The 12,936-nt window shown below is 32.1% G+C and overlaps 1 protein-coding gene across 1 annotated transcript in view; it reads left to right on the forward strand.

Annotated features, from left to right (window-relative positions):
* SLC12A2 (solute carrier family 12 member 2) overlaps positions 1-12,936 on the forward strand; it is a 51,980-nt gene that overhangs the window by 23,608 nt on the left and 15,436 nt on the right. Inside the window, exons 11-14 of the mRNA XM_008068797.2 lie at positions 977-1,088; positions 2,206-2,346; positions 7,922-8,028; positions 10,939-11,018. Of these exons, the coding sequence (XP_008066988.1) occupies positions 977-1,088; positions 2,206-2,346; positions 7,922-8,028; positions 10,939-11,018 (440 nt within the window). The remainder of the gene's footprint in view (positions 1-976; positions 1,089-2,205; positions 2,347-7,921; positions 8,029-10,938; positions 11,019-12,936) is intronic.

Consider the following 12,936-nt stretch of genomic DNA (forward strand, 5'->3'; position numbering starts at 1 on the left):
TTTCATACTTATTTTTAGGAACTCCTCTGAAGTTAATGTTTGTCAGCAATTTTAGTCTACTATTTGCTTTTCTGTTAAAGTTTGTCTTGATTATATAAATTCTTGTTTTAAATAATTTTTTGACCTATAAAATAGATACCTGTAAAATGGATATGATTGATTTCCATTTCTAATCAGTGAAAATTATGTTATGAATATATGAAAGTCATGTCTGTGTCTCATGTTTATAAAGGCAATTGAGTTGAGTTTTGGTTTTCATTATCATTAACTAGAATTAAAACTTCTAGTTCAAATACAAATCTTTTCTTCACCATAGGTGATTTTACTCATGTGACAATAGTCATTAAAGTTAAACTAGATTAGAGAGAGCTCATACCATTAAGTACAAGTAATAATGATGTGATCAAGCTAAGATGGAAACTTTGTAGGAAGTTTGGCAAGCTCCGTAAAACAACTGGAATATTGTTATCTTTAGACCTCATCTCTACAATAAATCAAAAAAAATCAGCCGGGCGTGGTAGTGTGCACCTGTAGTTCCAGCTACTTGGAAGGCTGAGGCGGAAGGATCGCCGGAGCCCAGCAGGTCGAGGCTGCGGTGGCTGGGAGCGGCCACTGCACTCCAGTCTGGGCGACAGTGAGACTCCAACTCAAAAAAAAAAAAAGAAGATGAAAAGTTGTTACATATCATTTAACTAGCATGGCAATTTCTTGCTATAATGCCTGGCAGAATCTTGATGTATAATATTACCTATTATTTTAGAGGAACATTTGGCATGATGTTTGTCCCAAGTTTTGTTCTGCATTTATCATGTACCAGTAAGGCCTGGTTAAAAGTCATCTTTTTGAGAAACCTGTGGCCTATGTTTTAAGGACAGTTGTAAACAGAAGGTTTCTTATAGAAGCAGTTTAAAATCATGTTCTTGTTGCCACAAACACAAACTTCCCTAATTTTTTTTATCTTTTTATCTTAAATTAGGCCACAGTGTCTTGTTATGACAGGTGCTCCAAATTCACGCCCAGCTTTACTTCATCTTGTTCATGATTTCACAAAAAATGTTGGTCTGATGATCTGTGGTCATGTACATATGGTACGTATCAATTTTGTTTTCTAAATTTAAAAATGTCTCACTCTGTATAATTTGTAATTTGTGAGGCTTTGTGGATTGGAAATAGTTTGACAAATCTCTTGGTTTTTTCTTTTTTTAGGATAGTTGTTTTCTTCAAAATATTTTGGCTTCTAAGTGGTCTCAATGTAGCAGTTTAAAAAATATTTTGAGTTCTTATTCATTATTAGTAAATTTTAGTAAACTATATGGTTCTAGAACAGTTTAACCAAGAAAAAATAGCTTTTTGATAACTGTAGAGTCAAAATGAAATTTAGTGTGTTATTTTTCTTATTAGATATTTCATAAAGTATTAAGAACACTTGGGAATATTTACTTTGAAAAAGAATAGGTGTTGGAGGAAATTGGCAAATCATGATAAATAACTTGAATGGGAAGTAATATCTCTAGTATGTAAGAAGAACAAAATAAATGCTGAATTTCTAAGTTCAGATACTTTTGATTGTTCATTTTTGTTGTAACTAGGAGTAATAAAATTATTAAAAATATTGGCAGACTTGTATCCAAAAATAGTGTTTTGGTTTTTGACATCATGGCTACTAAGAACAAATTGGATAATGACTTACCTGTTCTGGAGTATTTGTCAGATTGGCTTTTCTCCCAAGCTCTGTTCTTCATCTTGTTTTGGTGCTGGGTATGTGTGTTGTATGCCCCATGTCCCATCCCCTGCTAAAGTTGCTGTTCTACTTATACAGTGGCGTAGTCAAGGCTTGGAGAAAGAAAAAACCGGGAAACTTTCTATAGAAAAATAAAAGCCTGTTATTTTCCTTTGTGCGGTCTCTTCTCCATTTTCAACAGCTTCTGACTTATCTCACTTACTTTTGATTGAAACTTTTAATTTATCATCATTAAATCTGTTTCTTTAACTTCTTTTCTTCCTTGTACTGGCACCTTGTGCCTTAACTATTATATTAAGTGTATCTTTTTGCCATTTTATGTATTAGAAAGACTATGAAATGCTATTATTATACTTCTTCCACCTCCACATTTAGTCACCTGTTTCAAACCAGTATAATGGTTTTTATAAATGTGAAATAGATTACCTTTTAATTAAAGATATTGCCAATATTTTTATTTAAAGGGCCCTCGAAGACAGGCTATGAAAGAGATGTCCATTGATCAAGCCAAATATCAGCGATGGCTTATTAAAAACAAAATGAAGGCATTTTATGCTCCAGTACATGCAGATGACTTAAGAGAAGGTGCACAGTATTTGATGCAGGTAAATTTTTTAGGCCTTTCAAATGCTTACATTTTAGTTTTAATAACTTTTTCATGCTAAATTTTATTCTTCATAGTAATACAAATGGTCAATCTTTAATATCTTTATTAAACTACTGAGAATTGTATACTTTAGAACTAAAAAGACCATAGAAATTTTTTTGCTGTTTTGTGTTGACTGTGTAATTGTGGAGCTATTTTGTTAAAGTAGAGGAGAGAGCTCAGTATGAGCCCTTTCTATTGTGCTTCATAGAGTTTGATAAGTACCAGGTTAAATAGTTCTGGTAGAATGCTACCCTTGCTCATAAGGTTGTTTCTGGTGGGTAATTCTTGTTTACTTTTGTACAACTTAGAGGAATATTTTGATAACCATTTTATAATAAATTTTAGAACAGAAAGAAAGGAAATCTCTTCCATAGAGCAGTGGCTCTTAAACTTTGTCTTGCAGCAGAATAACCTGGTAGACTTGTTAAAACACAGATTACTAGGCCTCTCAGAATGAGTCAGTAGGTTTCGGGTAAGGCCCCAGAATTAGCATTTCTAACAGGATTCCAGGTGATGTTGTTGGTCCAGTCCAGGGACAACACTTTGAGAACCATTCCCTAGAGGGTTTCTGTAGTAGATGACTTTATTATAAATTTGGTGAGAGTTAGAATCCATCCTCCTAATTACTCTCATCTGCCTAACGTACTCACCCCAGTGGGTCATGACAACTTTATCAGTGTGGAGCAAGGTTGGGATAATAGAACAGCTTTGCTTTGAGATTGTTCTATAATCCTGGCAAATGTAGCCACTTTATGAAGATGCCTGGGAGGTTGACTTTCTAGCAGAACTGAGGAACTGTATGAAATATTACAAATAGGTGCCAGTTGCCTCTGTGAAACTAATAACTGAAGTTTTAGTGTAAGTTGTCAGAGTTTCTCTTTCCTTTATATCTTTTAGAGGCCTGTTAGATAAACATAAAGTGACAAATGTCTTTTAGTTGTAATCTTCGTCAGAAGAATTATGTACAGTAAGTCCCCTACATACAAACAAGTTTGGTTCTGAGATTGTATTCCTAAGTCCAATTTGTTCATAATTCCAACCAAGTTAGCCTAGGTACCCAACTAGCACAATTGGCTATGCAGTACCAGCTATGTCACCATTGCTTTTACATTTGCTTCTGGATATCCTGGAATTGAAATAAAGTTACTGTACTACCATACTCCTGTATAGTAAAGTATGAGGGGGGACCCAAAAAAACCCTGGAATTATCTTTTGGAAGGTGGGCCCTTGTTGAACAGGTATCCCCCCTAGGTTAGTGTTCTAGGAACTTATCAGCATCAGTGTACCAGCTAGCATTGTTGTGTAAAAGGCTGCGTTTGGCTTCGGTTAATTTTTTTGGGAGGGGGGGTTGTTTCAACATATTTGCTCATTTCATGATGGATGATTTTTGAGTACATCTGCCCACACCATGCTGAGCGTTCAGCAGTTTTTGACCCTAACTGGCATAACCCCGTTACCCCACTCAGTCTCAACTTACACAACTTCTTTTTGTTTCTTGGATGAAAAAAGTCCTCAAAGGGAAACATTTTGCTGATGTGGAGGAAGTGAAACAAAAAATGGCAGAAGCACTAAAAGGCATCAAAATTGATGAGTTCAAAAAACTCTTTTGAATGGTGGAAAAAGCATCTCAATAGGTATATTGCATCGAACAGGGTGCTTTGAAGGTGACTAAAGTTTAAACATGTAAGAATAAGTACATGATTTTTGTAATAAATAGATTCTGAGGTTTTTTTGGTTTTGTATTTGGTCTCTACTCTTACATAAAAGCACAAACACTTGTAGAGGACGCACACATGCGACAATTTACACCAGACATATGACCTAACTTTTGCGAATGGACTTGCAAATGTACATTCACATCTTTGAAGGTTCAAAGTTGAAGCTTCATACATAGGAGACTTTACATTAATTTATTTCCACATCTAAAAACAGAGATGCTGTTTTTAGATGGTATTATTTGTTTTACTAGACCTTGCACTCTTAAATTTTTTGTCTCCTCATCGTCTAGTTACTCTAGTTACTGATTATAATCATAAGCACTTAATATTAAACCAGCATTTTATGTACCCACCCTCCACAACAAAACTTAAGATTCATTATTTTAAAAAGAGGCAATCTTATAAATAAATATATCAATAAATAGCTTGCTTTAAGAGCCCTTTAAGCAAGAGACATTAGCACTGCTGATTTCTTTATTTTTTATTTTCCTTTTCCTATTTTTTTAAAGGCAGTAGCTACCTGATTCTAAACTCGATTTTAAACCTTCATTTTATAGCAGAATCATAGTGTTTTTGCCAAAAATTTCAAATTACTTCAGGATGGCCCTTTAAACCAAGTGAATCGCATTTAAGATCTCAGTGTAGACATAACTGCACCTTTTTTCCTGGAGAAAAATAATCTGCAATTATCCTGCTGAATGTTCCTGACATTTTTTCTTTTCTTCATTAGTCACATGTTGAAGTGAACAGTGATTTTTTTTAATTGTTGTGGGAGGAGGGTGGGAAAAAGAAAAGAAAGAAAACATTGTTGTAAAATAAGTAGACCAAATGAATTTAAAATTGCTAATAAAAATATTTAAAATATAAATGTGTATTCATATTCTATAACCTCCATCTAAATGTATATTGTGCCATGAGACATGCAGCTGAATCACTACTTTTTTAAGTGACTTTTAAAGTAGTACCAATCTTATGCCAGTACTTAACTAATTTTAAGTTAAGTAATGTTTGGAAATGTTTTTACTTAGTAGTGAAAGATAAAAATACGAAGTCACATATCATTGGGAAAAACAGTTATTCTTCTTATTGCAGCAAAAATGACTGTAATAATATACTGAAAATTATGATAAGCCAGAAATGCACTTGTTTGGTTTATGATACACATAAAATGTTACTAAAGATTGGAAGAAATAGCAAAGTGGGAATGTTTGATTAAAATGAATCATGTTTATTATAAGCTTCAAATGATTGCATTTTGCTAAATTGGTTTCAATATGGAATACAAAATTCAAATTGATTTTCTGTCAACCACTAAAGAAATATGTTTCAGAGAAAATATATTTTTAGTAATATATTACTTCCTTAATAAACTAATATTTTGTGGGAACTAATAACATTACCTCTGAATGACTACTTTGATTAGAATGTACAAAAGAGTTAGGGATGAGAGTGATACCTGTGAATTTTCTTTACTTTAGTCATTCAAGGAAAAGTTACTGCAGTAACAAAGTTGAAAGCACTAGAGCACAGGTTATCACAGGATATTATTGTTAATTTTATAAAAATAAAACCTTTTAATTATAATAGGATTGTAACAGATTTGAGAAAGGAAAATGACCCTGACAGTGTTTTGTACCATCAAGAAGTTACTGATTGATTATCTTGTGGCTTCTTTAAAAAGATATCAAACCTAAAGATATTTCTTGGCTTTCTTTTAATTCCCATTCTTTCCACCCCCAAATTAAAAATATGCTTTGTGGTTAATGGCTACCTATCAGTTAGGTTTAAAAAAACAAAAATGAATGTTTTTACCTGCCCTTTCAAGGCAAAGACGTTTTTAATATTGAGTGGGGGAAAAATATATTTCTTGAAAGAAGTTTGTACACCGATATAACATTTTCAAAATTAATATAAGCTTTACAGGGTGTAAGGATATTTCTTCTCCCTAATTATCCCAAGTGGCAGTGGCATATGGTCAGCACTAATTAATATTTGAATTAACTTAATTTTTTGCAAAAAATTATTTAAGTGTATCGTAAAATTTTATGTGACTTCATACCACATGCAAAAATTAACTCAAAATGGATTATTGACATAAATATGAGAGCTAAAATAATAAAATTCTCAGAAGAAAATGTAGAGTTCAGTCTTCAGGACCTTGGAGTTGGCAATGGATTCTTAGATATGACACCAAAAGCATAAACAGCAAAAGGGACAGATAAAAAACATTCATTGTTGCATTATTCACAGTGGCCAAAAGGTAAAAACAACTCAAGTGTCTGTCAATAGATGAATGGATAAATAAAATGTGATGAATATATATAAAAAGAAATATTGTTTCACCATAAAAAGTAATTAAGTTCTGCCACAACATGGATTAACTTTGAAGATATTATGCTAAGTGAAATAAACCAGATACAAAGGATAAATATTGTGATTACCTTTACATAAAGTATCTAGGATATACAAATTTATAGTCTGAAACAGAAGTAGGCTGCATATTACCAGGGTCTGGAGGAAAAAAGAGTGAGTAGTTATTCATGGTTATAGAATTTCTCTTTGGGGTGATGAAAAATGTTTAAAAGTAGGTAGTGGTGTTGGTTATACAACATTGTGAATATAATTAATGCCACTGAATTGTACACTTAAAAATGTTTTAAATGTCAAAATTTTTCATTTATCTTTTACCACAATAAAAAAAACTAATGAAAACGTATACATATACACAATCTTGAAAATAGTGTTTTCCAGGTAGTGTATTATAAAAGGAGAGATTCACTGGACTTTTGGGCATACCATTGACTCTGTATATCTGCGGATTCTACATCTGTGGGTTCAACCAACCATGGATTGAAATTATTTTTAAAAATAAAAATAACACTAGCCGGGTATGGTAGCGTGCACCTGTAGTTCCAGCTACTTGGAAGGCTGAGGCGGAAGGATCACCAGAGCCCGGCAGATCGAGGCTGCGGCCACTGCCCTCCAGTCTGGGCGACAGAGTGAGACTCCAACTCGAAAAAAATAAAAATAACGCTATAACAGTAAAGAATAATACAAATTTTAAATACAACATAACTACTTGCATGCCATTTACATCGTATTAGGTATTGTAAGTAATCTAGAGATGATTTAAAGTATAAGGGAGGATATGTATAGGCTATATGCAAATACTATACCATTTTATATAAGAGATTTGAGAATTCACAAATTTTGGTATACCAGGTAGTTTGGGGGGATCTTGGAACCAATCCTCCACAGATGTTGAGGGAAGACTATATTTGTTAAGCATATTGAATTGCAAATTCTGATGAAGTTGCCAGAAAAATTAATTGATGGGAGAAGAAGGAAATTAACTAGCCAAATTTCAGCACTTTTGCAAGATTGGTAGAAAGAATTCAGAATTTAGTATTGATGTGATTTAGAATTGCAACCATTTGAACTTTTGCTTCTAAATTTTAATGACTGTTATCATTAAACTGAGAATGCCCCTTATTGTTATAGATTAAATATATTCTATTTCTTTTAGTAAAAATATGAAAATTGTGGTAGATCATAAAAGCACAAAAATGTACACTTAGAACTTTTCAGGTGTTTCATTTTTAACATCTATTTTTGTATATGTTTAATCATAAGTAACATGATCAATGCAGTATATGTAATTCATAAGTAAATATGTATTGAAGGCCAAAGAATTTTTGCCAATAAGAATATATAATGTTTAGAAGCTGTCAATTTGGAGGACAATTTTATCACATTAAAAAACATTTTTTTGAATTAGTTTACCTTTAAAGTTATATTTATCCTATCTTTTAGGCTGCTGGTCTTGGTCGTATGAAACCAAACACACTTGTCCTTGGATTTAAGAAGGATTGGTTACAAGCAGATATGAGGGATGTGGATATGTTTATAAACTTATTTCAGTAAGTGCCTTTGTAATTCAGTAATTTAGTTGGTTCATAAAATGTTAATTTTGAAAAATTGCCCTAATTTTTGAAGCTTGTTTCTCATATAGTCTCTTCTAATAGAAATATAAGAACAAAAAGAATCACACAAGTTATCTGGGTTTTAAATTGATGGACTATTAACAAAAATATCTCTTTACACATAAGCACATACATCTATACATGTATATTATATGCATACATGTATGCATTCTGGCCTCCCATTTACGTTAGTAAGCTTTTTCCTATCACTACAGCTGTTGCTGAGCAGTTTCCAAATATCAGACTGATCACCTTCTCAGCTTTGTTATTATAATATTATGCTGAGAGAGGGCATTTCAGCACTCACAACAACCTCAGAGGTGTAGGCTTGTTCCCCTTTCAAACAGATTTTGCAGTTAATCATTTCGTTCTTTTATTAAGTTATTTACATTACTTTTATTTAAGTGTACTTACATATTTTGCTTTTCTGCCTCCTTGAAATGTTAAGTTTGAGCTTCCTAGTCACATTTAGTGGTATTTCTAGTGATCTTTATCACGCAGCTTAGTTTTATTTTACATCACCATAACTTTACTTTTGAGCATTGTCTAGTGAGTTATTTTTTATTCTTTTACTTCTTTGTCTTTCTGGCTTTACTCTGTTTGTAGATTTTTGTCTAGTATCTGTTTAATGTAATCCTACCAAAAATGCCTTTTACAACTAAATGAGTTATTTAATAAAAAGTATAAAACTTCTTTTGTTTTTGCCAGCTTTGCTTCTTAATCTTGAAAAGTACTTCCTTTTTCTAGTAGTCTAGGATTTGCTTAACAAACCTATTTATCTTGTTCACACTGAGGATAATCACTCTTTCTCACTATGCCATACTTGATTGAGGACTTGTCCTGAGCACTGATGAAAAAGAAGTTTTTGCTACTTCTTAAAAAGTAATATAAAATAATTGTCCTTAAAAAAAAAATTTACAATGTATCTCTAAGATTAAAATTCATGTCCTGTTTTCTCTGTGAATTTTGATCTGATTACCTTTATTTACTGTGGACTTACCCTACTGGCACTCCTGTTGTATCTTTAGATATAACTATATAATTATTTGCCTGTCTCACATATATTTTTATTTTCATAGCTACATTTAAGAAGCCTTTGAGGAAATAACCAGATCTCATACTCTGCTTTTTAAAGATCTCTTTATACTGATTAGTAATATACAGTATATGATAAACAAGATTTCCCAAACAATTGTTAAATGCTTTTAGTAAAATTAAAGCTCTGCTGATTTGCTGTATGTTGTAACTACTGTTTGGCTTTGGGTCTATTACATTTTGGTGAGCAGAACCTCATTGTGACTTTCTAATTCTGCACTCTCTATATAAGGTTATGAGGGAAAGAAAGGCTGCAGAAGGAAAGGTTAAATAATGTGGGCCATGAGCCATAAAAGCCCGTGAACCATGGGCTATACTTTTTCTCTCTCAGACCCAAGACCAGTGAGATGGAGTAACTATTCTAAAAAAATAGGAAAAGTGACATTTTGGCAAAGAACTATTTCTTATGCCTGCCACATTTTTAGTCATAGTTGCTCATAATGGGAACACCGAAAGGGATCTCTCTGACTCTGATTTTGTAGGGATTAAAGTGAATATTTACTGTGAAAGTTATGTATTATTTCAAGTGTTGTACATCAGGCAGAATTAAAAGATAGGCAGAAATAGGCTTTCTGGTTTTTAGAGCCGTGTAAATTGATAGCAGTTTTAAAGCAGTAGCACTGCTCATTCTTTATCTTGTGGCACTTCCCCTAATTATTTGGTTGTGATTTAAAATACCTTGTGCATTTGAGGTATGCTTAATATATTCTGTTTTTATTAACAGGATGTAAGGTCTAAAACTGCAAATCGACTTCTATATCTTAAAGATGAAACATTTAGCTGTTTTAATCCAGAGTAAATTTGGGGAACTATATTTCCTGACTTTTTTAAAGAAATTAATTTTGATTCAGTTGGCTTATTAATTTGTAAAAGTACTTGTAGTTATTTCTTCTCTAGTGTTAAATGCATCTTTCAAGATGCAGCTGAGAAAGGTTAACATGTCTATTAAATTTCTTTCTCCAGTGAATCTGTTCTGACCTTAGTTAATTCATCAGAGGAATAAGGCCAAATTGTATGTCTACAGTGAATGTTGATTACTTTTGTTATGAAAAATAGTAATTAAAGATAAAACTAAGCCTGTTGCAGCATTTGGAGAACAATCTGATGTTTTAAAATTTAAAATTTCAGTAGATTTGAGAAAAACTTGGGCTAAAAATGAAGATTTATGCTTTTAACAAAGTTTCCAGAGTTTTAAGTCTGGTTTTAGAGCTGTATTTCAAGGTTTTAATGAATTGTTTCTGTATCAGGATCTCTCATTTGTGTTTTAAAAAATTAAAAGGAGATGCAAATATAGATCTGCAAATGGATACACTGTAAAAATTTTAAACTATTTTTAAATCCATTGTGTAAAAATGTAAAAATTATGTTAAAATTATCTCTGACTCTCATTCTCAGTAAAATCTGTTTTCTTTTTCTGCGTGCATTTCTCTTGCCTTTCAGTAAATATGGTGGGATTATTGAAAGTTGTTTTTCTATAATTTAACTTTATAGTATGAAAATACTTTTACGGCTTGAGCAGCTGCTGTAGATAGAATGTTAATACAATAGAGATCTACAATGTAGTTTTCAAGGGTATTGGAGAGGGGAATGGGAATGGTGTAGGTTATGAAACTAACATCTCGCCAGTGAATTTTCAAAGCATATTTTAAAAATCAGACATTTAAAGTAATTTTAGAGATCATCTACTGTTGTCTTTATTTTATAGAGGATAACACAGACAAATCTTTGTGGGTTTTTTTTAAATGATTATAGTGATGCCTTTGATATACAATATGGAGTAGTGGTTATCCGCCTAAAAGAAGGCCTGGATATATCTCATCTTCAAGGACAAGGTAATTCTTGTTTGAAATAAGTTTTTATTTTAAATATATAAACTCCTTTGTTAGAAAATTACATATAATTCTCTCAAGTTCTTTATTTTTAATAATTAGATAATTCTGTGTCATGAACTTATTGTATGGCATTTTAAGATCAGATCTGTTTGGTAGAGCCAACGTAGATGATGATTAGTGATTATTAATGGAGAGAATAAATTTCAATCCAAATCATCACTAAAGAGAAGCAGATATTAGTTATGATTATAGATTGGCCACATTTTTAAAAACACACAAGTAAAATGGAGGAAAAAGTTTAAATACTAAATCATTAGATATGTTCACATTTACAAAAGTAATGCTTTATACATAAGTTATAGTAATAATGAAAAACAAGTTTGTTACAATGTTTCCTGTCTTCAGAAAAGACCTGCTAAATCATTCTTTAAATTTTTTTAATTTATAAATATTTATAGATTCATAGGAAGTTACAAAAAAATAGTGCATAGAGGTCCTGTGTACCCTTTTATCCAGTTTTCTCCAAAGGTAATATCTTGCATATCTGTAGTACTATATCCAAACTAGGAAATTGACATGGGAACAATCCACATACCTTATTCAGATTTCACCAATTTTACAAACTCTGTGTGTGTGTGTGTGTGTGTGTGTGTGTGTGTGTGTGTGTGTGTGTGTGTGTAGTTCTATGCCATTATGTCATTGCAAAGATCTTCTTGGGCCGCCCTTTGTACTTTCCACCATACTCCTTCCCTGTCTCCCATCATTACTGTATAATTTTCTCATGTAAAGAATGTTATGTAAATGCTTTTAAAGCATTTTTTTTTTAAATGAAGGTTAAAACCTAATTTAGGTACAATTACCACTTTTGCCAGGAAATTTCCATATCCTCTAAAGATTTCCTGGTAATTTAAAAAGTATTTTAAGCTTACAAAAAAATTTACATACCTAATATTTGCCATTAACCAAATCACCAGCATTAGCTAAGCCTAAATAGCTAAGAAGCTTCTGTTTATGTATTTGAACTGTTTTAATATTCCCATCCACTACCCTTTAAGAGTAGTCTGCAGTTTTGAAAGTGACTCTTTGAGGTCTTTATCCATGTACCAAAAAAAAAGTATGACTTGCTTAAAATGCATTTGTAAAAATTAGGATTAGGCCTGGCAGGATACTGTTTAATTCTCTCTTGTTCTACCAGAGACAGAGGTTTAGGGTAGTTGACTTTACCTTTTTACTCTGTGTACATATTAGTAGTATCTCTTTTCACTCTTAAAAGCATCACAGTTTGGATAAAAAATGATCTAGTTCTGTCATTTACTGATGTTTGAATATAATTGAAACTTGTAAAAAAAAGTATTTTTATTTATAGTCATTATGAAATGTTTTTAAAAGCCTTGTTGTTGTTTGAAAGACAGGAATTTGGCTTTGCATAGGAATTGAAAACATAGGCATTGGAGTCAGACAGTTCTGCTTTAAAAATCCTAGCTTTTTCTCATAGTGATATTATAGCCTGGGCAAATTTGGTGACTTCCAAACCTCAGTTTCCTTATATGTCAAAACATTTGTTACCTCATAGGGTTGTTGTGAAGATTCAAAAGGAGATAAGGCCTATGAGCTTTTAACATAGTGCTGGAGCCTAGGCTCACATAGTTTCTATTGCTGTTTCTCTTCATTCATACAAATAAGTGATGAGCATTATAAGCAGGTTATCAATTTCATATTATATGTGTCTTTATGATTATTATTTTTATGATAGAAGTTAAATATTTACTAACGCTGACAAAAAAAGGAAATGAAGAAACTACTTAAAAATGGAGAAACAGTATTTTCATTGTGAACTTAGGAAAAGACTATCCCCTGGTCTTGGCTTTATAGTCATAGGTAGAATTTTTCTGCATTGTCTATCATCTTTCATATGAGC

This window comes from Carlito syrichta, unplaced genomic scaffold, assembly GCF_000164805.1.
Source record: "Carlito syrichta isolate Samal-C Ts95f unplaced genomic scaffold, Tarsius_syrichta-2.0.1 Scaffold311525, whole genome shotgun sequence".
Classification (NCBI taxonomy): domain Eukaryota; kingdom Metazoa; phylum Chordata; class Mammalia; order Primates; family Tarsiidae; genus Carlito; species Carlito syrichta.